Here is a 21,340-nt window from a genome sequence, read left to right on the forward strand (position 1 = left end):
ACAGAACCACCAGAACCGCTGGTCCCGCATAAACACTGTGGCGTTACAAGTACGCTATCAATCGGGCCGTGGTCCTAAGCCTTGACATCGATATGCCCACAAAAACTTGACGTGCAGGCTGTTGAGAAGTACCAGGTTGAAACGCTGGGATCCCAGGGTGAGTGGATACTCGAGGTGTTCGGGACCGAGATGGAGGACCATTCTCGGCTAGCTTCTCTGATGTGTGTCCAGGTTGGCGAGTGACTCGGTGGGTGTAAGTGAAGTGCAGTGATATGATGTCTCTGCATATCATTTTTGACACCAGAGAGCCACAGCCTGGAAAATATAAAAGGCCTGATACTGACACTGATGGGTGATGGAGAAACTTCCCCTTGGACATCTTCCATCCAAACTATCAGAGGCCTCACAATATCTCCAAGTACGCCAGTCAACATGGAAGGTCCGAGACACAACACCGCCAACAAACGTGTTCTACTTGCCAAACTCTTGGCAGTCATCACCAAGCACAGCCATTGGCAGCGAACTTGGTCTGATCATTGCTATGTTGAGGCTCAACTTCGCCAGCACACCAACCGTATTTTCGATGGTCTTGACCTACGTCTCCCTCTGATGGAAAGTCGCCCTTCCACAGAGCCAGCCGCCCCAGTGTCCCCAAGCCTCATTGATCCCTGTTTTGTCCCCCTGCCACTGGACACAGAGAGAGAGGCAATCATCACGAACCCCTTCGCCATGCTTATGACACCGCCTCTGACCCCGCCAGGGTCGAAGATCAGCTGTGATGTCATGAGCAACCCCTTCGCAGGCTTGCAGTCTTTCAGTGGCATGAGCGAAGCTGGATCTGTTGCCGATGCAGCCACCAAAAAACACACCTGCTTTCCCATGGACCTAGAAAGACCATACGACCAAGCCTTCTATCCAGAGCTACCTCTCGGGGGGCCGCCTGATCAGACTCGGCACCCCGAGCTGGATCCTGACGAAGAGCAAAACCTTCATGCTGCGCATGATGACGCCAAAGTTTGGCAACTTCAGATGCAGTTCGTGTCCAGGGGCGAAGTGATCGAGGTATGGAGGTGGCTCGAGCAACGCAGCCGTTTTCTACATCCGTCTCATATCTCCCTGCAGTTGCAGCTGGCCGTCATCCAAAGTCTCGAGGACTACCTTGTTCCACCCATTGCCTCTCAGCTAATGGATGCTGAGGCGGAAGCAAACGACAATCTTGCCTTGATGACGAAGGAGATTGCTGGCCTAGAGTTATCTATCGACAGAATGTCTCGTGTCTTGGATGAGCTGGAGCGGGAGGATCGGGACCCCTTTACTGAGCCCATTAGCGTTGTTCTGTTTGACTAGACGAGGCCGGATGAGGTCGGGTCGCTGTAACTTTTCGTGTTTCTTCCTGTATATCGATTCAGTACCGTTTCTGTCACACAAAGCCGCAAAACAAATTGGTGGGAGGAGTTACCTGGGTGAATACATACTAGCGCGAATACAGATTGTCGATGTCCGCGGTGACTCGAAGTTCAGATGAATCGCTCTCCCCCCAGATGACAACCTAGCATCCTGTTTCTTGCTGTCCTCTCTGGGCTTCTGGGACCACACCGGAGCTGTCGACCACTGCCATCTCATGGCTGCCCTGGCTGTCACCTGCCAGGCACCAGTAGCCGATGGCCCGGGGCCATGAACGCGGGACATGCGGCCGTTAACTGGAAAGGGAAGGCACCGTTGTCTCTCGGGGTTGTTGCGTGCCGTCTGGGGAAACAAGCTTTCGGTTACTGTTTCTGGTCGGAACGGCTCGAACGATGGGAGGGGCTGGAAGCCAGACTCGCCCCCTGGATGCTGCCGCGGTAGCATTCAGAGCCCACTACGAGCTGCATGGCTGCGTGTTTGGCACAGTGCGCGCTAGGTATGAGCCCCTACTCCGCCCCTTTGATGTTCAGGTTGACATGGATCAGGACCTGAGAAATAGAGACTCACCGAGCTAGACTGTGATATCTCGGGACCGATGAGAGGATTCTCAGACCATCCTGAGGTCATCGAGCTTTGGTATTAGCGGGGTCAGCGTCGTGTAGTCCAAACCGAGACCGTATCCTCGGTCCTGAGAATAGCGAGGCAACGCTCAAACTCACAAGGCTGTCCTGGTCAGAGTGTGACTCCCAGGGAGGAGCTTAGGCGGAAGCTCTCTTGTGAGCTCCAGCAAGCAAGTCTCCCGCCCATGGAAGAACAGCTGGGAGAAGTGCCTTGAGAAAGCCAGGGAGCTCAAGGACATGCCAGAGGCAACATCTAAGTCTACTCGTTCGACTTCTCCGCAGCTATCTATATATTCTGCACGACTTCCCACCCATGGCAACACTGACTCTCCAGATACCACAGGCTTCTACCTCAACCTTTCACACACTACTACCATTGTACAACCACAGACAAACTCAACACGACCCCTCACCTCGACACTCAACATGTTCCGTACCCTTCAGAAGATCTGCCAGGCCGCCAAAGACCGTTTCCGCAAGTACCGCCAGCATCTCGACCTCGGTCGTCCGGTGCAAAAACCTCCCCCTCGCGCCATCCTTGGTGGCCCCCAGCTCGATCGAATCAAGGCTCTGATTGAGAGGGGTAACATCCAAGCTAACGCCCTCAACATCCGCGCCCGTACCCTCATCGACCTTTCCCATGCTTACCGCCGCGAGAAGGCCCGCTTGACGGCTGAGATGGAACGCCAGGTTCGCCAGATGAATCACCAGTTCTCCTTGGCTGATCTCAACCACATCATTGCCCTCTACCCAGAGGACGACTCGACCCGCGCCGCCGCGGTTGAGTTCCACGACGTCCTCGAGTGGCTCAACAGCAACGAACGCGCTATGCGTCAAGGCCCTGCCGTCTCTGACGCAGCCTACCACATGGCCACCTGGAACCACAGCGCCCATCTCGCCGGGTTCCCCGATATGTACCCCAACTCTCTCACCATCGAGCAACTCGAGGTGGAGGCTGCCAAGGTCGAGGCAACGCTTGAGGCGGTCGAGAACAAAGTGTGGTTGATGCGCCGCGAGCTGGACAGTATCGTGGCAGTGGCTAGGTTGGTGAACGGCCTTGGTGGAAGATGGGACCCCTTTGCCCATATGCTCAAGAAAGAGTTGTGCTGACTTTTTCCGGAGCGTCGTGGGGCTTTATGATCTGAGCTCTCCTGGGGCATCATGGAACAAACCCCACCCTTCCCTTTGTTTGCAGTTTTGCTCGGATACACGCTGGTTTTGTTCAAGCAACGTTGGAATTTTGCAATTGCCATGGCTTCTTGTGGTCAAAGAGTTCTTTGAGGGACACAACTGGCCTTGGCTTTGACTTTGAGGCCTCGCCTCTACTCGCTGGTATGACCGGCGATTAATGATCGGGAATGACACGGATGGGAAAGGGGTTTAGAGGAAAACGGAAAAGGCATCAAAATATTGGTTTGGTTTGGTTTGGTTTGGATTTCATTGCTTTTCATGGCTTTTTAATTACAGCACAGATTGACAGCAATATCAAAAACACTTTGCTTTGGACCTTTGCTCCCTCTCATGACATGTCGTTGTTTCTGCCGGCCCCGGCTCCGAGCCCCAAAGCCTCGAGCCATCCGATCTCACCGGTGGAAAACGGGTGGCACCGCCCCAAATCACCAAGTCAAACATCAACTGTCAAACGGTCAGCGTCAAGGGTAGCGCCATGTTCGTCCCATCCAAAACAGCCGGCTTCAATCAATGTCACAATTGTGCCACGACAAAACGACCGAACGACCTGCAGGTGCGGAAATAAACTTTCAGAGCTACCATAAGGCTGGCTGGTACAGCAAGGGTGGCAAAGGACACCATCTCATCCGCCTCGCTACAAAATCACACCGAGCCAAGCTAGTTCCCTCTTGGGGGCTGCCAGGTGTACATCTCCTCGTCTTGACCCGAGCAGCCTCTTCTTCTCTGTTTGGAGTTGCGTAGCCAGCCTACCGGCCGTCATGCTCACCCTCATATCGACCCATTCGGCCCGTATAAGCTGCTGCAAGGCAGTCGGGCAGCTCGGGTATCTCACTGTTTACCTACCTCTTTCTGTCTAGTATCCTACCTTTGGTCAAGTTTCATGTCTGGGCCTCCAACGCTAGAGGAGGCAAATCGCTGTCAGAATGCAGTTTGTGGAGGGGGCGTGGAGGTGGGCGTGGCATTTCCATTGCTTCCGTGCTTTGCCTGCATGGGATACGTCTGTCCTGCTCTCCATGTCTCCACGTCTTGTCTCTCTGGTTTCTTCCTGGCCTGCCAATTTTATTTATTTATTTATTTTCTATTAGATTAGGCATAGCACCCAGAGAAGCCCGAATACCTACGGCCGGATGGACATTCACTGCATGAAATCGCGCCGGATGGGGGAATAAATCGAGCGGCGCCCCTTCCCTCGCCATGCAGCAGCCCACGCATTCCAGCCAGGTTTCCAGGTGGCGATGCAACTCTCAAGCTTTTCGCATGTACATGATTACATTGGGGGGAAAGAGGGGGTGGAGGTCATGCTCTGTCTCAGAATAATTGTAGGGCGCCGCGAGGGGCAGGGGACAGGGGATGAGGGGAGGGGAAAAGGTTGACGCCACAGGACCGCATTTGATGCCAGGCATGTGATTTGGGGAGGGGGGAGACGCGTGAATGGGGAGGGGAGCTGTGTTTTGTGGGATTGTGCTGATGGGATGGAGTGGCATAGCATAATTTGTGCCTGCTGCTGGGTGAAGTGAATCAGGGGTTCAGGGGGTGCCAAGACTTGAGGTCTTGGATGAAGCCATCACGAGATGTCATAATAACGGGAGCATGACAGGCGCTCACCTCCTCGAGATCTGGAGCACACGGAAGAATTGGGACCGAGGCCTTGAAAAACAGCTGTAGCAAACGAATGTTCATGGTCAATTGATGCCATGTTGCCTGCCTTGCACCTTGCCAGCTCCAGGCAGGACAACCTCGGGCGAGGTTGGGTAACAACCATCGTACTCCAAATACCGATCAGCTCCCTCCCTTTCTCATATGTGCTCATCATCCTCATTATGTGCCCATCGTCCCCATTTGTGCTCACCACGCCACCTTCGCCTCTGTTCTCAACTCGCACCCACACAGACAATGGTTGTCAGTCCCTTTAAAAGAACTTGCCCTTCGTCTTCGCAATGCCTGGCGCATCCGAAGAATCATCAGCAATGGCCTCATCCCTCAACACACCACTATCAACATGCTGAGTATCGCCAACAAGCTGCTGCTGGCCACCATCCACCACAAACGGCTTGTCCAACGCATCAAACCTAACCTCCTTTCTCTTCGCACTGAAGTACTGGATGCTCAATCTCAGCCCCAGCGCCCCAAAGCCCCACAGAATACCTCCAACAGGGGCAGCAACAAAAGCCCCAAAGCATCCCCAATCACCGGTAAACAGACCCTGCTGCAACAGCAACAGTTCGGCACCCTTCTGCGCGTCCTGGTAGTACACCAATCCGAAAAGGAAAACAGTGAACAAGCCTCCCAGTCCGCCAACAACCACCTCGAACCCTCTCCAGAAGTAAAACTTCTCCGACAAGCCCAGGCACAAGACCGGGATTGTCGCCGCAGAGACAAGATCCGTGATGAGGTAAATCTGCAGAATCGACGGCGCCCTGATGGCAATAACCACGACCGGCACCATGATCACCACCACACCGGCCCTGATCCACCAAATATTCAGCCTGTTCCTGAACAAATCGTTGCTCGCCGACGTGACCATGGCAGTCTGGAAAGAGTCAAAGGCAGCAGTGCTCAGCGTGACAGACATGACAATGACGATCCCCACTACCCAGTTGGGAAGCTGCTGTAGCAGCGCAAAAAACGCAATGCCACCGTCGACTGGGTTCTCGAGGTCATCGCCGGGGACCAGGCCAGCCCAGACGGCGACCAGGCCAGTGCAGCCGACTAGCACGAAGATGACGAGGATAGCGACGACGGCAAGGGAGATGCCCGTCCAGAGATCACGGTCGGTTTTGGAGGCGAAGGTGCGGAGCCAGAAGTGGGACTATGGTAGAAGGATCAGATGAAGTTAGCCATTGTTCGCTGATGTCGCTGAAGACCCAAAGAAATGCCAAGATGTATGGTTATTCACTGAGCGGTCCTTCCATAATCGTGACCCGTTCTTTTACTGGTGAATTGGCATTTTGAAACAAACAGTTGGGACAACGAAGAGACAGCAACCAAAGGACAGATGCGACTGATGCACCTACCAGGAAGAAGCTATTGGTCAACAGAGCGACAGGCAGGATATACACCAGCTGCCACCCCAAGAGATTGCCCTTGAGCAGCCCAGACTCTTCAATCAGGCTTGTGTCAATCTTGGTCTCGACACCGATGGAGATGGTCGCAATAATAACCAAGGCCATGACCATGGTTCCCTGGATGTTGTCGGTGAAGAACGAGATCTTGAAGCCGCCCAGCGCTACACACCACCATATCGTCAGCCAGTGCATCTTCCTTTCGTCGGCGCCAACACTTACAGGTGTAGATGGTGGTGATGATGCACTCCACAATCAAGACCGGCAACCCATCAATCCCCGCCAGCATATTCACCACCTGTCCCACAGCGCTCAACTCCGAAACCATGTACAGGAACAGCGTTACCAGCGTCATAAAACTCAGGAACAACGCCGCCGCATCTCCGTACCGCTGCCTCGTCCACTCCGTCAAGACGAACCCCTGCGGGCACTTCTTCCTGATGATCGGGCCGAGCCACGCAAAGGCAAACAGAGGCAGCGCAGAGCTTAGAGCGTAGACAATAACACCTTGGACGCCGGAAATAGTCGCCAGTTGAGGGTAGGCAAAGAGGATGGCCGAACCGAGAGCTACACACCTTTGTTTTAGCACAACGCAGCAGGGGTGATGGGGAGGAAGGAAGGGTAGAAATTTTGGATAGCGGCAGCACGTTCCCCACGCAAGCATTATCTTGATCGAGTTATTACGGTACAATCTCAGCTTCGTCTTTCATCGTACCATCGCCCCGTTGAAGGGGAATGGCACAAGGTCCAACTCGGCGCCCGTAGTGAGCCGCAGTCCTTTCTTACTTCCTGATCTCCATGACTTGGCACTAATTAGGGGGAAGACTCCCCCAGGGCAACCCATTGCCAAGAGAAAAGGAGTGGCAAGAAAGAACTTGGTGAGTTTGGGTTTTTTTGAACGAACCTAATCAGCTGCCTCCGAGGGCTTGTGATGCTGTGTGTCGACCTCATCATGTCCCCCAGGATTGCCGTATTCGCTTGCTGTGGCGTTGTATTTCTGAGGCTGTCGTCTCAATGATGCTGGATTCGTGTTTTTGGCTGCCGCTGCCATTCTTCTCTTTCTGTTCCTGCTTGTCCGCTGTTCACTCACCAGAAGCGATAAAGTTCAAGGCGAGCGGGACGGCTGCTGAAATATTAGTCTCCAACCTCACGGTGACTTCAAACAGGGCGACAGAGAAAAGAATGAAAAGCGGAAAGAAAAAAAAAACTCTACCAGTTTGCGTCCGGCTGCCGGCCAAGAATTCGCCCTTGGACTGGTTTCTGAATGTCCAGGCGACGCCTGTGCCGATGATACTGATGGACTGTCAGTTTTTGACTGTACGGTATGTGACGGCTTGGGTGACTAAGAAGAACGGACAGGAAAAGCCCATATGTCACATAGACAAGGGCGTGAGACGCCTCCCAGGATGGCTGTCCCATGGTGATGGTGGAGGTGATGCTATGGTCTTGTTCTCGAGATGGGTGTGTCGTGGATGAAGTGGCGAAGAAAGTTTACCCTTCCGGCTGTCCGGTATCAAAGTCAATTTCAACTCTCGGCGCGGAACACTGACTGAGGATCTCTCTTATACATACTGTCTTGATGGAGCAAGAGATGAAAATCCCCCAAGCTCCTCGTGATGTGAAAAACCCCACGCTTTTAGCAGAGATTATTGCGTCCTCACAGCGCCGGTGCCGGTGTTCAATTCTGCCAGCCTTTCCACAGTCGGATTGGTTTCGTGTGTCAACAAGCTCCAAGCCACTTGGTTCCATCTTCTCCTCGGGGAAAGAATGGCCCTCTCAACTGTTTCTCCCATCCCTGGTTCGCCGGTTCGTGGGGGTCTTCCCGCCATCTTTTTCCAAGTGTCTCTAACACTTGTCAGTGCATATTCACATGCTGATCTGTTAGCAGAGCAACGCAGTAGGTAATCGCTAGGTGATGCCAAGCCTGCAACCCGCCAGCCCCACTGCGACGCCCAGGCTTGTCACACCTGCAAGCGAACATGCTTGACAGCTGAGAGCCGGGAAATCCCTTCGGTAGCCGAGCAAATCAACGAGCATCTGTGAGCATAGCAACAATGCTAGTAAATATCACAAAGATCATCCAGAGGTGTTCCCAACTATCAAGAAGAATCGTCCAAGCATATCTCCATGATCAAGCAGGATTGTTTCCCAAGCATCACAAGTAGGATCGTTCCCAAACACGCATAATTTCGTCCAAAACATCACATCGTATCAGAACAGTGTTCACAGGCACCATATAAATCCCGTCCAGGCACATCCCCATGATCACAAACATAAACACCACCAATGTTGACCACACACAAAGTTTTAGTCTTTTTTTAAAAAAAAAAAACAAAAATTAAAAATAAGTAAAAACAACGCAAAGTTTCCATTTAGTGATGGGGCAGCAATTTGCCACAAGGCAATGCCCTAAGAATATCTCCTTTTTTTTTCTCCCTAATTCCTCTTTAGATCCCCCTCTCACCAGCAACGGAAAGCTCCAGCCCACCAAGCAAACTTCCGACCAAGCTATCCCAGACAAAAAGGATATTAAAAAGAAACCCCGCCGAACCGATTCACCCAGGGTATCCATATGACGCCGAGAGAAACCAAATTGAGCGAAGGGGAGAGAGAAGGTGGGTGTGGACGAGATTACTCCTCCACGATGTCGGCGTCCGCCGGCTGGTAAAAGTACCGAGTGTGGTTTCGGCGAGGCTGGGCACAGCTCCGGTCGGGAGCGCGCCGCTGGGTCGGCGTGAAGGCCGGGTTGGGGTTGTACGCCTGGTGATGGCGGGTCGGGGTGTTGTTGGTGATGACCGGCCAAGCGCTCATCATGCCAGGAGGGGTGTGTCCTGGGGGGTGGACCGGGAAGCTCTGGGCAAAGCTGGGCGACACAGTCGCCGGGTGGACAGGCATGCCGCTCATGCCAACCGCAGCGCCATCGCCGGGGATGTACGGCATTGGGGGCATGGCGGGGCCCGCGTAGCGCTGGTAATGCTGGGGCTCGTGGTGGTGGATGGGCATCTGGTGGCCCTGGTAGCCCTGGTGGCCCTGGTAGCCCTGGTGGCCCTGGTGGCCCTGGTCGTATCCATAAGGGCCGTTGTTGTTATAGCGGGCCAAAGCATTGGCTGTGCTGTTGGGGCCATTGTAGATCTGGCCCGTGAAATTACCACGACGAATCGCGACTTGGTCGTCGTGGTGAGGCTGAGTCTTGTTGACCTCAGTTAGCTCATTCTTGCCGATGTAGCGGGTCGCAAGACGGGTCTTGGCTACCTTTGACTGCTTGCGCTGAACAGTCAAATGCTGGCCACGGAGGACCATGCCATCACGGTTGTTGATGGCATAAGTCGGCGTCTCCATCTTGTCGAACTCGACAAAGCAAAACTGGCGAGCAAGAGCACCTTGATTCACAGTCAGTTTGATGTTCAAGAGCGACTCGATATGATGGACTCACCTTCTTGGTTATGGCGCTGCACCATGTTCACCTTGATGACCTCGCCAACATCGGAAAAGATCTCAAACATCTCCTCCTCGGTGGCGTCAAGAGGAAGGCCGCCAACGTAGATGGAGCGGCGATCGAGATCGTACTGACGGAGAAATTCTGTGTCACGATCAATGTTGCTCTTGGCAGCACGCTTGCGGACATCGAACATGTCGATGTAGTAGTCAGGGAACAGGGCAACGGCCTTGTGAGTCGTCGTCAGTAACTAAAGTAAAATCCCGGATGGACAGTCAAAGAACAGGCCTACCATGCTGAATGTTTTCTTCGAGTTGAAGCTGGAGTACTCAACCAAAACGGAAGAGGGCAAATCCATGCGCTCGCAAGTGTCGTCATCAACAACCTCAATGCTGCTGACCGTTCCGAAAGTCTCCATGATCTTGCGAGCCTCATCAATCAGGATCTCGCTGCAGTCGCGCTTGTAAATGATGAAAGATCCTTTTGACCCTCAGGTCAGCAATCACGATCAACTCCTTGCCCAACGGGATCGGAACTTACGGTTGGACTTGACCATCTCAGTGCGGCAGGGGCGGCCAAAAATGGGGACGCCGCGACCTCTCTCGATCGCATCCTTGGCCTCCTCCTCCGTCGTGTATTGGACGAAAGCAAACGGCAAGTTGTTGTGATCACGGCGGATCTTGACAAACACAGTGCCAAAGCGACTGAAGGCGCGCGTAACAGCGGCCTCAAGAGCGACATCGTCGCGGGGCTCAGCCAGACTGCAAACCCATCAACGTCAGAAAAGATGTCCAGATTGCAATGTGCTGAAGTTGGGGTGCGCAGAACCTACTTGGCGACGAAGACACACGCGGTGGACGGGTAGACGTCCTGGGGGTCAATCTCAGCGCTGTTGCCAGAATCGCTGACAGACATGGCCCAAGAAACAGAGCGAGAGGCAGAGAGGGATCCAACAGAGTCGCCAGCGACCTCGACAGCCCAGGAGACTGAGCGGAGATCGGTGGTAGAGGTCGAGGCAGTGGCCTCCGCGGCAGCAGACCTGGTGGAGGTCTCAAGAACCTCGTCATCCTCCTTCAAGGCGGCGGACGGACTACATATTGGTGACAGATGTTAATCCATTGCGTTGGTTGTTTCTGGGAGAGGAAGAGGAGGGTGAGCTGTGGGGAAGGGGTAAATAAATAGAGGGAAGGCCCCTTTTTTTCTCCGCAACTCTGATCTCATCATCGGTTACGCACACCTCTCAAAGAAAGGTTAAACCAAACCGGTGTAGGAGATGAGATGGAAAATCGGACAGAGACCCAAGGAAATGAAGGTGTAGCAACGGAAAGTGCAAGGGACTTCGAAGCGGCATTTGAAACCATTATGTTTCTCGCTGGCTCAGGACTCCTGAAGAAAACCAAGTATTTTCCTGCGGAATCTATTCTGGAAAACCCAAAGGATTCAGAGGCATAAACTTAGGCTATTAAAAAGCCCGACTCTAAGCCTGCTATGGAGAGGGAAATGCACCAATGTTTGGAAAGACAGATATAACTGATGACAAAGACCAGAAACACCCTACTATCTCTCTCACCAAGCGTGTGTGTGGGATGGGAAGGTAGTGATACTCCTGCTGGGAGTTCCGTTTAATAATCCCGCCCATTTTGTTTACCAAATAACCGAGTAAATATCGGTAACTCGGCAAACAGGATGGCGGAATCATCTTACAAAAACCCAACTAGTGATTGCTCGAAAGGGCAAGACTCACTTGAGCCTGCTGAAAGAGCGAGAAGAGTGGATCTGGAGATGGGATGGAAGAAGGCGAAGGCTTACACAATGGGAGAGCCCGACTCAACGGCATCATCGTTGGCCTCGACCTTGCAAGCAGCACTGGAAGATGTCAGTACATTGACCAACAAAACAACAAAACAAGGAAGAAAGGAAGACTTCACTCGACATGTCGCCAACACAGCCGATGTCCAATGTGCGAAGGGTATGGGGTGCGAGGAACGGAAGGAAGACGTCGACGATGCCAGGCCCACAATGTCGGAAAGAGTACCCGACTGCGAGGCCCACCAACGCCAAGGCCGAACTTGAAGGGGTGAAAAGGGGAATAAAACGCCGAGACTGAGAGGGCAAATCCAAGCGGACAAGATCGAAACGTACAGGGAGGCAGCGAGCGACTCCATGGCGGGAGAGGAGGCGGCGGAAAAAACTATCAGAAAAGAAGTCAGCCTCACAGATCATTGGTGCCGACGGAACAGGTCTCTTCACTGACTCAGCTCATCGGAGCCGGCAACGGACGAGGGCTCGCTGGCCGAGCGGGAACGGCCTGAGGCGACAGGGCTGCTGTCGACGCCAACGACAGCTTCCTCAGACCAGGTCACCGAGGGCGACGACATCTCGAGTTCGAGTTTGTTCTGAAGACGCTTTGTTAGCGACTGGTCAATTTGGATGGAGCGATGATGAACAGTTCATGAAGGGTGAAGAAGATGATGGATGGATGGGGTGGCTGACAGCAGATGGTGGTCGATGATGGTTGAGAGTGCTCAAGAGGGTCGAGGACGAGGTGGTTGTTCGAAGGAAAGGGAAGAAAGGGAAGAAAGGGAAGGAGGGCAGCAATGAAGCAGGGAAGAAAGGAAGAAGGTTGCAAACGAAAAGTTGACCCAATCGATTTACAAAGCTATGTGGTGAGTAGCCAGAATCGTCAGGCCGCTGAGATCAGCCAGTCACCTTGGCCAGAGTCGTCAGGCCACAACCACCTCAGCCAGAGCCGTGAGGCCGCGGTGACTTCTAGTCGGGCGTGGAGGCCAAAAGATGAGGTCGTAGATGGAGGTGGTTATGAGAAAAGAAAGCCATCGGAGGAAAAAATACTTACTGGTTGTTACTTCGATCGAAATATCGAAGAAGGAATGGTGAGGGAGCTGAGGAGGGTATCATCCAAGGAAGAAGTGGGAGGACGATGGAGAGAGAAGAAGAGAGAGAGCAGGAAGATTTAAACTAAATAAAATATGGGTATGATGTCGTCGACAGGTCTCGGCAGTGCGGTCTGTGGGTAGGATATCGTCGACAGTCTCGGCACTGCGGTCTGTGTGTATGGTGTTATCGATAGGTCTCGACACTGTAGTCTATGGGGAGGATGCCGTTAACAGTCTCGGCACTGTGGTCTGTGGGTATGGATGTTGTTGACAAGTCTCGACACTGCGGTCTGTGGGCAGGATCTCGTCAATGTGTCTCGACACTGCGGCCTGTGGTGGTAGGAACACGAGATGCCTGACGGGAGTGTAGCCTCCAAAGCAAGGTGTTCGACCTGTGCAAAGAGGAAGTACGCATTATCAAGGCTCTTAGGTCAAGGCTTCTGGTTCAAGTATCTGTATTACTTAGCGGTAACGGGTCATGGTAAAGCAGCTATTAGATCTCAAAGCAGAGAAGACTACTGGCACTAGCCAGGCAGAATACTACGCTTCGGGAGAGGAGATGATGGGGTAAGCCAACTGACGACTGTCTGCTGGATGGGATGACTCATTATCAAGCAAGCACTCGATTTGAAGGCAGGAAGAGAGCAAATATTCTTCTTCTCGGTATTTTCAAGGGTCTTCTGAGGTATTATTTGAGCCAGGTTTGAGTTTTCATAATGTTAGGTACAGTGATTTTGAGAAAGTGTTGTTCCTGGAAAGGGAAAGAAGAAAGTGATGTCTTTGTGCTTGTTGCTATCTCATTGAGTCGCTCCCATGACTAAGGAATCACATTCACGAGTTGTTCAGGGCCCTGAGTCGTATCAAGAGCTTTTTAAAGCACAGGAGGTATCTTCTAACAAGTGAGAAAGACTCGCACCAAGTCTAGAAAAGTCGTGCGATGAGACGAAAGGAAGACAAAGTGGGAGAGAGACCTTCTGGGCGTGGAAAAAAGAAAAGGTTGGACGAAGTGAAGGGGGCAGTGGAACAGAAGATAGTGCGGCAAGGCGGCAGAAGAGTCTCGTGAATACGGAAGAGAAAGATTGACACTGCTTTAGAGAGAAGATTGTGGGTGTGATTTTGCTGAAGGACAGGGCAGCACCAACCATCGACTATCAAAGCAACAACACCATGCTCTACATACTGTGCAGCTACCATAGGAGTGTGAAAATCCCGTAAAAATTCCGCAACTTTCTTGTTTACCATAAGCTTATCAAGGACATCATCCCCCACATGATAGGCTGGTTTCAAGGGAGCATGAAAAGTCCGTAAAAAATCCGCAACTTCCTTGCGAACAGTAAATCACAAGATGAGCTCCGTTGACCTCTTTCTTGTTGTCTCCATGCCATAATGCGCAGGGTCTCTATTTCTGTCTTGGTAGATATGCTTGAGAGTTGAAGAAGCTCAAATCCTGATCCATTCTTGCATATCGTCTTAAGACTTCGGTTCTCGGTAAATTGAACCCAAGGCATCTCTCTTTGCTTGGCCTGACGATGTCATGCCCACTACAGTGGACGAGCGCCTGGGGAGGATGAAAGTCCTGTGAAGAATTCGCAACTTCCATGTGAACGGTGCTTCATTAGACAACTTATTGGCGATGTCATTCTTTAAATAATAGGCGGGTAGCATAAGAGATTGCAAAGTCTGCGAAAACGCCGCAACTTCCTCATTTATGGCACTTCAATAATGAGGCCGTTGACGATGTCATCCTCGGAAAAGTAGGCAGGTAGTATGGGAGCGTGAAAAGTCTGCGAAAAGTCCGCAACTTCCTTATATACAGTGCTTTATAAAATAATATCGTTGATGATATCGCTGATGATGTCGGTGATGATGTTGTTTGTGTGTTGTACTCGATATAGTAGGCGGGTGTCAGGGGGGCAGGAAGAATCCGTAAAAACTCCGAAACTCCTGATGTGCGAGGCTTGATATCAGGGCGACATCATCCTCAGTATACTTGGCGAGTACTATAGAAGTAGGAAGAGGTTATTCACATCTTTGTAGCTTTATTAAGTACCAGGCTCCAAACAGCAAGTTCATGAGAATATCACACTCATTATAATGGGTGGGTACCATAAGAAAAAGGTGCAAAGAAAAAAACACCGCTTCCTGAAGATAACACACACTGTTTCCAATCTAGGACTAGGGCCACTTAGGGAATGTGCTAGGGACGATAATAACCATGAAGATACCTAATTTCATCATCTCTTGACCTCGGACCTGGGGAAAAATCATTGTCAATTTAATCGGCTAGACGCACAAAAGGCGGGGAGGCTCATGAGGCAAGGGCTGGCTCTCAAGGGGCACTCGGAAGAAAGAAAGGTATACCATTATTGTAATTTTTTTTTATTTTATTTTATTTGATTTACCTTTCCTATCCTATCTTTCCTTTCTAACTATTCTTTTCGCTTTCGGTTTATAACTAGGGCTTGTATATATATGTCTCGGAATTTCAAATTCTAATCTTTAAGGGTATTATATTTTACTAAATAAATCACGATTTGTGAACGAATTAAGTTAAGGCTTAGTATTAAAGTTATGCATTTGATATATAGAGGGATTTTATTAACCTCTACCTTTATTACTATTGCGATGATATAAAATATTAAAATGACATTGAACAGCCTTGAAACATCAGCAACTTTCCCTAGAGACAGACTTCCCACACAGTACGCTAGATTACTATGTGTAAGGTAAGGGCAAGATGACGATGTGCAAGGCAAGGTTATGCAATATTTTGAGATGGGCCATTTAGTTTGCTTTGATAGAGAACCAAGAGACATCCAGCACTCCACTCTCTTGAATGGAATACACTTGATGAATCTTTACTCTTCAGCAAGAGGTAAAGAGATAAAAGAGGCGTTGCGATATGAATAGTCAGCGTGATAGCGTAACATGAACATGGGTGTGCCGAATAAAAGGGCTTGGGAGATTGCAAAGATGACCCCAGTTGTGAGGCTTTCTTTGCAGAAATAGGGACAGGGCTTCTTGAACGAGGGAGAGTTGAAAGATCACATCTGCCCAGCAGTTCGCTGCCTACCGAACAGAGGCATCTGTCACAAGACAGGCAACCCCTGTCCTCATAGTGGAGAGATGGATCCGGGGATTGGAACCTTAAATCAACGACCTCTGAAAGACCCCGGGACTGAAATGTGCAGAACACACCATCTTCCATCTTCCATCTTCCATCTACCAGGTAAGCTATGGATGACCTGACGCTTTTGCTAAAGAGGATGACGGCATACAGACCGGAAGTCTGGGAAGACTGACACCGATCATGGCCTCAAAGTCATTAGACAGTTGATGCAACAACAATAGATAGAATTGAAAGAGGCAAGGCCTGGAAAGCAGGGCTGTGGTGGCTTTCTTCTCTTGCCCGTTTCAACTGCTTTCATGGTGCAGGACATGCTGGTTTTTCAAACACCCACTTTCTTTGATTTTCGAAACTGGAGAACAGCAGAAGCAAGCGTATCTAGGTAAGCACATCTTCGAAATCATGCCGACTGGGTGTTGATTTGCATTTGATTCCATCCTTTTGACAACAGTTGGCGATAAAGTGGGTATGCACGTGATCTGCACCTGAGGCGCATGTCGCAGGAGATCAATGTCGCAAGGCGGCGAGGCTGAAAGTATTCCGGGTACACAGCTGCATATCCTCCATTTTGAACCAAGAAAGAGAAAGCATCCAATAGAGATCGGGTGCAACAAGTCACAATGGAGGTCAGATGTAGGGCATAGCTTCTGAGTGCAGTATATAGGTATTGAAGAAACCTAGGAAGGCCAGAGTGAAGAGCTCTTGGCTAATCGGAAATGGAATGCTACACAGCGACTCAGATGTTGTTGATGGGAAAGTCCAACGCAGCAAGTTTGATGCAACAACTCGAAATGCTCCACCTTTTTGCCGCTGAAAGAAGATCGGCACACCGCTGCAGTGTGTGCCTCTGTAGGTACTGGCCTGCATTACCCATCCCTCTGCATTTGCTTGAAGTAGTTTTGACACTTCGTCCGAGCATACACTATTTTACAACAACCTTGCCACGATCTACGCTAGAACTTCTACATAAAAGCTTATTAAACTACGGAGTATGATCAAGGTACGAATCGAACATCTGGCATTTATGCCGAAGGGTGCGCCAAGAACTAGCGGGAAAACAGGTTTAAAAATGAAGGCCGTTTCTTACGACGATCGGGCAACATACTTCCAGTAGGCGGTGAATTCCTTAAGATGGTAAATGCTCGGACAATGCCAGTTTCACAACCCTACCTACATGAAGCCAGCGGGAAGTCCATATCACACAGCAGCCAATCACGCACACACACAAAACCACAGCGCCAGACAACTTGGGTCCAAAGACGTTATGCCTTGGCAGTGCAGTTGAACCAATCATCGTTGAGTGGCTGAAGAGGTGCATACGGGTACCGTACCCGCGTTTCGATATCTCGCTCTCAGGTTACACACATTTTGATGGATTCCATGCCAAGAGAAGCTGGCGTGGAAGCTGTGAGGCGTGATACAAACTAAGCAAAGCACAAAATTAGGTTAATCCTGCAGTGATGGTGCCGGAGCCATCATCCGCTTACCAGTGGTGCTTTGATGATGAGAATGCATAGCCGGTATATCTGGAGCTTATGTCACAGTATCAACTCTGTTTAAGAGTTGGAAGGTATTGACAATGCTCTTTCAAGGCTTAAGGTGATCTTTTTCTTCGGACTGAGGTCAAGTCCAAAGTGTCGGGTATCTCCTGCATTTCTCTAGTAAGGCAAGCAGCCCTTTGCATTGTTTGAAGCAGTCCCCGACATTTGCCTGCGTCTCTTTACAGAATTTATGAAGGTATTCTGCCCGTTCATTGGGTATACCAACTAAGGAACCGTCTGCTTCTAAGAGCAGGGAGTGGGTGGACCAGCGGACATGTAGTGAGAGTCCTACAAAAGGTGGAAAGCAATCAATTTCGTCCGAACAGATATCTCTGTTTGGAAAGCACAACTTAGGTACTCTGAAAGTGAAGCTCATCACCTCCAGTTATGGGCAGTACAAGGATATTGTTGACCATTGAAGGCTTGATGGAAAAGAAAAGAGTCAGGGGACAGAGTAGGCCATAGACCAACCCTCTACCCACAGACTTGCATATAACTATTCTATGCGAATAGTCCTTATAAGGGCTTCATATAAAGATTGACTTGGTTGCCTGATGATGGTCCGGGTTAGGGTTGAGCACAAGCATGGCCTTGGCGCAAGAGCCCCACATGAAAACCAAATTCGAAGCTATATGACCACCCCACTGGCGTCCCGCGCTCTGATTGCTCTGATGACGTCCTGCAAAACCCAGCAATTCAGAGCTCCAATCCCCAGAATTGGACCTCTGGAAGCCGTTGCGCCGCATGGAACATTGAGGTGCACCTCCACTCCCCGACCGCCATACCCTCAGCTACCGCCATTGCGATAATGCGCATAGGAGTTTGAGCCAACCGGGCTCTTTGCGCATATTCAACACCACCGGCGAACATCGAGCCATTGTTGCCCGCACCTGGCCCTCGATATCTCGAAGCTCCCGACCCTTGTTATACATAGCCCAAGTCTACAGTGGCGAGCTAGACAATCGCCCACCATGCAGACCACACGAGTCCTCCGCTACAAAGGCTTCTGGGGCCGAAGCATGGACGAGCTCAAACGTCTTTCCAACATCGGTACCTAACTCCCTCCAACCTCCCCTCTCCCACATCATTACTAACCTCCCCTCCTTCCCCCCCCCCCACCCCAGCCATAAAAATGGAAGGTGTCACCGGCCCCCAAGGTCCCCGCGAACTCTTCGACTTCCGCACCCCCTCCTCCATCGAAGACTGCAAAGTCATGTCCGACGACGAAATCGGCGGCCTCTCCACCTCCCACCTCGACTGGATCGTCGCCCCCCCAGCCGGCTCTGTCCCCGCCTCCCAGCTCCCATCGCCCAACGCGCCCGGCTACGCCAAATTCTACGGAAACATCTCCACCTACCTCCCAGCCGACCGACCAGATATCAAACGAACGGGGTATGCCGCGTTTCGAACACAAGACCGGCCGCGTAATCTCTTTACCAGAGGACTGTGGGACATCGATCCGTACATCTACCTCGCATTGCGAGTCAAATCAGACGGGAGGAGTTACTTTGTCAATGTGCAGACAGAATCGATTGTGCCGACGGATCTACATCAGCACAGGTTGTTTGTCAAGAAGCCCGGGGAGTGGGAGACGGTGTTGATCAAGTGGAACAATTTCGTCAGGACGAACCACGGGTTTGTGGTAGAGCCGCAGACGGAGATCTTGAGGCAAAAGGTCAAGAGTATTGGGGTGGGGTTGACGGATAGGATACCGGGGCCGTTTGAGCTTTGTATTGAGAGGATGTGGGCGACGAATGACGAGAGCGATGCGGATCAGGTGGTGGATGCTTCTGCTGCCGTTGCTGCGCCGGAACAGGAGGCGCCGGTGGTGGAGACGAAACAAGAGGGGGATTTGAAGACGAAGAGGGGGGAGAAGGTTGCTTGGGGGAGTCGGTAGTGTGTGTTGAGAGAAGAGGGGGATGTGAGATGGCGATACGAGATGTGTAAATATACTGAATTTGTCATGGGCACAGTATGGAGAATGGGAACGGGCAAAAAGCTGATTCTACCAAATTAAGGGAACATGAAGGCAGTGTGAGACGGGAACGGCTCGGTTCATATGTTGACTGACATGTATATAGAAATCTCGAGCCAGCACTTCGCAAGACGAATCTGCACTTTGCAATCTTGCCATCCGAAGTCAAATGTCATGTCAGGTATCATCAATCTCGTCGATTATTCATAGCGACTTCCCAAGGAAGCCTTTCTACACAAGATACAAACAAGAAATCATCGCCCTCCACTCACTGTCTCTCCCAAGTTGATGTTGAACAATACTCCTTTGCTCCATGCAACCAACCGATTCCTCCAAAACAAATCAGATTTGGCCTCACCCAAACGCCGCCCAGTATATGCGGAACCTCGATGCGCAAAAAAACACACAAGAAAAGCACAAGAAAAGCACAAGAAAAGAAGAAGAAAAAAAGAAAAGAAAAGAAAAGAAAAGAAAAAAGAAAACACCCAGAAACCCCGCTACCGTGCACTCGTCGTGTTCAAAGCCCCATGACCACACCCGTTACTCCAAATCCATATCCGAATTGCTGTGGCTCTTCCCCCTATCCCATTCCCTCTGCTCACCCTTCTTGGTGTACTTGACCGAGTCAAACATGTCCTTTTCACTTTCCTTGCCCCCCCTTTCCCACTTTTTGATCTGTTCCTCTGTGAAACCGGCAGCCCGCAGTCTGTCAGCACCCTGTTGCTTCCACTTCTGCCTGTCCCGGAACAACTCCACAGCCGAGTCCCAGGTGTTGCTGCTGGACGTGTCCTGCTTAAGAATGTCATCCAGCGGCACATCGTTCTTCGGATCGTAATCCTCCGCAAACCGGCTATCCATCGCCGCAGCGCCCCTTCTAGGAGCACCGGCGCCTCTTCCTCGGACACGAACTGGCGGCTCCGACGTTTCAGAGGGAGGTGCTGGGCCTATCAGCTCGTCCGGGGGATCGGAGTCCTCTTCGTCCACATGGCGATGCGGCCTGGAATGCCGAATGGACCGTGATTGATCTTTCTCGTCACGCTCGTCATGTTCGTGTCGCCTATGTGAATGAGAGCCACGGTCTCTACCGTCCTTCCCAGACCTCCTTCCATGCGGCCTGGAATGATGGCGATGACCGTCCTCGGGCTCGCTGCTGAGGGGGGAGCGATCCCGGTGTCGTCGCTCTCTGCGTTCTCTGTGCCCAGGAGAGCGGGACCGTGACCTTTCGTGCCGTCGGTGATGTGAGCGCTTTGTGTCGTCGTCAACCCTTCGGTGGAACCGTTCGCGATCTTTCTCGTCGCCATGCTTGGACTCGCGACTCTGGGAAGGCTCAGTCTTGGTTGAGACCAAGTGGCGGTCTTTTCTGTCACTCCTCCTTTCCTTGGTGCTGTCTCGATCGCTTTTGGTATCGCTACTCTCGCCTCCTTTGCGACCCTGCAAAATGGAAGATATAGCCCCAAGTTGGCGGCGCCGAATGTCAGACTTGGTGGGGTTGAGTCGCTGTCGCTTCCTCTCTTCGACCTCGGTATGGTGGTTGAGCCGGGCTTGGGCTTCAGCGGCTTCCTTTGCAAGGAGGGCCTTGTTGTGATTCGCAGTCTCCTTTATTATGCGCCCGAGAAAATTGGTATTGGGCTTCGCCTTGTTCGCCGGCCTGGTCGTTGGGCGTACGGTCAGCATGGGTGGTCCTGATGAGATGGCCATGACGATGGAGGTTGCGGTGAAACATACTTGGAAGATCGGAAAGCTTCGAGACCGACTGACGAGTATTTGATGGAGGCATCGCTGGCTTCCTTTGCCAACAAGCCCGCCACATAGTCATCTGTGAGTAAGGTATCGTTTGCCATGTTTGCCGTGTGTTCAACCTTTCCAGAATGCGAAAAGCTGACGAAGGCCATCCATCAGAGTGGGAAGGAAATAAAGAATAGAGGGCGCAAACCCTAACAAAACAGCATTACTGATGAAGAGTAAGGCGGAAGGGAATTTTGAGGTGGTCGGTTGGCGGAGCAGGTTGCTGAGCCTCCTCGCGCATTTGGAGTTCACTGGGTGGTGTGTGCCAGACCGATCAGTTGCGGCTCAGCCAGTTGCGATCCTTA

At 51.5% G+C, this 21,340-nt stretch overlaps 8 protein-coding genes across 8 annotated transcripts; 3 read left to right on the plus strand and 5 right to left on the minus strand.

The window, feature by feature from the left end:
• Positions 1 to 348: 348 nt before the first annotated feature.
• Positions 349 to 1,347, plus strand: QC763_120414 (uncharacterized protein; the record flags this gene model as incomplete). The annotated part of the gene is made up of 1 exon (XM_062908628.1): positions 349 to 1,347. One exon carries the CDS (start codon positions 349 to 351, stop codon positions 1,345 to 1,347), a length of 999 nt encoding a protein of 332 aa, XP_062771741.1.
• A 388-nt stretch (positions 1,348 to 1,735) lies between these two features.
• Positions 1,736 to 3,425, plus strand: QC763_120415 (uncharacterized protein). Its single transcript, XM_062908629.1, has 3 exons — positions 1,736 to 1,900; positions 1,950 to 2,289; positions 2,368 to 3,425. The coding sequence occupies exons 2-3, from the start codon at positions 2,262 to 2,264 to the stop codon at positions 3,132 to 3,134; spliced, it is 795 nt and encodes a 264-aa protein (XP_062771742.1). The 5' UTR covers positions 1,736 to 1,900; positions 1,950 to 2,261; the 3' UTR covers positions 3,135 to 3,425.
• A 1,438-nt stretch (positions 3,426 to 4,863) lies between these two features.
• On the minus strand, positions 4,864 to 6,941 carry QC763_120420 (uncharacterized protein; the record flags this gene model as incomplete). Its single annotated transcript, XM_062908630.1, has 3 exons — positions 4,864 to 6,024; positions 6,230 to 6,441; positions 6,500 to 6,941. 3 exons carry the CDS (start codon positions 6,939 to 6,941, stop codon positions 5,125 to 5,127), a joined length of 1,554 nt encoding a protein of 517 aa, XP_062771743.1. The 3' UTR covers positions 4,864 to 5,124.
• Positions 6,942 to 7,359: 418 nt separating this feature from the next.
• QC763_120425 (uncharacterized protein) lies at positions 7,360 to 7,696 on the minus strand (the record flags this gene model as incomplete). Its single annotated transcript, XM_062908631.1, has 3 exons — positions 7,360 to 7,400; positions 7,491 to 7,570; positions 7,635 to 7,696. 3 exons carry the CDS (start codon positions 7,694 to 7,696, stop codon positions 7,360 to 7,362), a joined length of 183 nt encoding a protein of 60 aa, XP_062771744.1.
• Positions 7,697 to 7,768: 72 nt separating this feature from the next.
• On the minus strand, positions 7,769 to 8,258 carry QC763_0024170 (uncharacterized protein; the record flags this gene model as incomplete). The annotated part of the gene is made up of 2 exons (XM_062905426.1): positions 7,850 to 8,258; positions 7,769 to 7,780 (listed from the first exon to the last, which is right to left on the minus strand). Exons 1-2 carry the CDS (start codon positions 8,024 to 8,026, stop codon positions 7,769 to 7,771), a joined length of 189 nt encoding a protein of 62 aa, XP_062771745.1. The 5' UTR covers positions 8,027 to 8,258.
• A 650-nt stretch (positions 8,259 to 8,908) lies between these two features.
• QC763_120430 (uncharacterized protein) lies at positions 8,909 to 12,828 on the minus strand (the record flags this gene model as incomplete). Its single annotated transcript, XM_062908632.1, has 9 exons — positions 12,568 to 12,828; positions 11,968 to 12,109; positions 11,856 to 11,904; positions 11,523 to 11,579; positions 10,546 to 10,803; positions 10,254 to 10,474; positions 10,006 to 10,193; positions 9,711 to 9,942; positions 8,909 to 9,657 (listed from the first exon to the last, which is right to left on the minus strand). The coding sequence occupies exons 2-9, from the start codon at positions 12,089 to 12,091 to the stop codon at positions 8,909 to 8,911; spliced, it is 1,878 nt and encodes a 625-aa protein (XP_062771746.1). The 5' UTR covers positions 12,092 to 12,109; positions 12,568 to 12,828.
• Positions 12,829 to 17,964: 5,136 nt separating this feature from the next.
• Positions 17,965 to 19,224, plus strand: QC763_120440 (uncharacterized protein). The gene is made up of 2 exons (XM_062908633.1): positions 17,965 to 18,325; positions 18,400 to 19,224. Exons 1-2 carry the CDS (start codon positions 18,247 to 18,249, stop codon positions 19,170 to 19,172), a joined length of 852 nt encoding a protein of 283 aa, XP_062771747.1. The 5' UTR covers positions 17,965 to 18,246; the 3' UTR covers positions 19,173 to 19,224.
• A 487-nt stretch (positions 19,225 to 19,711) lies between these two features.
• QC763_120450 (uncharacterized protein) lies at positions 19,712 to 21,297 on the minus strand. The gene is made up of 2 exons (XM_062908634.1): positions 20,976 to 21,297; positions 19,712 to 20,898 (listed from the first exon to the last, which is right to left on the minus strand). The coding sequence occupies exons 1-2, from the start codon at positions 21,140 to 21,142 to the stop codon at positions 19,791 to 19,793; spliced, it is 1,275 nt and encodes a 424-aa protein (XP_062771748.1). The 5' UTR covers positions 21,143 to 21,297; the 3' UTR covers positions 19,712 to 19,790.
• Between the last annotated feature and the right edge of the window lie 43 nt (positions 21,298 to 21,340).

Source organism: Podospora pseudopauciseta, chromosome 1 (genome assembly GCF_035222475.1).
Source record: "Podospora pseudopauciseta strain CBS 411.78 chromosome 1, whole genome shotgun sequence".
Lineage (NCBI taxonomy): Eukaryota > Fungi > Ascomycota > Sordariomycetes > Sordariales > Podosporaceae > Podospora > Podospora pseudopauciseta.

Coding starts and splice junctions, on each gene's coding strand:
- QC763_120415 (XM_062908629.1), top strand. CDS start 2,262: ATGCCAGAGGCAACATCTAAGTCTACTC. Junction 2,290..2,367: donor GGCAACATCTAAGTCTACTC/GTTCGACTTCTC, acceptor CAGATACCACAG/GCTTCTACCTCAACCTTTCA.
- QC763_120440 (XM_062908633.1), top strand. CDS start 18,247: ATGCAGACCACACGAGTCCTCCGCTACAAAGGCTTCTGGGGCCGAAGC. Junction 18,326..18,399: donor CAAACGTCTTTCCAACATCG/GTACCTAACTCC, acceptor CCCCCACCCCAG/CCATAAAAATGGAAGGTGTC.
- QC763_120450 (XM_062908634.1), bottom strand. CDS start 21,142: ATGGCCTTCGTCAGCTTTTCGCATTCTGGAAAGGTTGAACACACGGCA. Junction 20,899..20,975: donor GAAGCTTTCCGATCTTCCAA/GTATGTTTCACC, acceptor CCCAACGACCAG/GCCGGCGAACAAGGCGAAGC.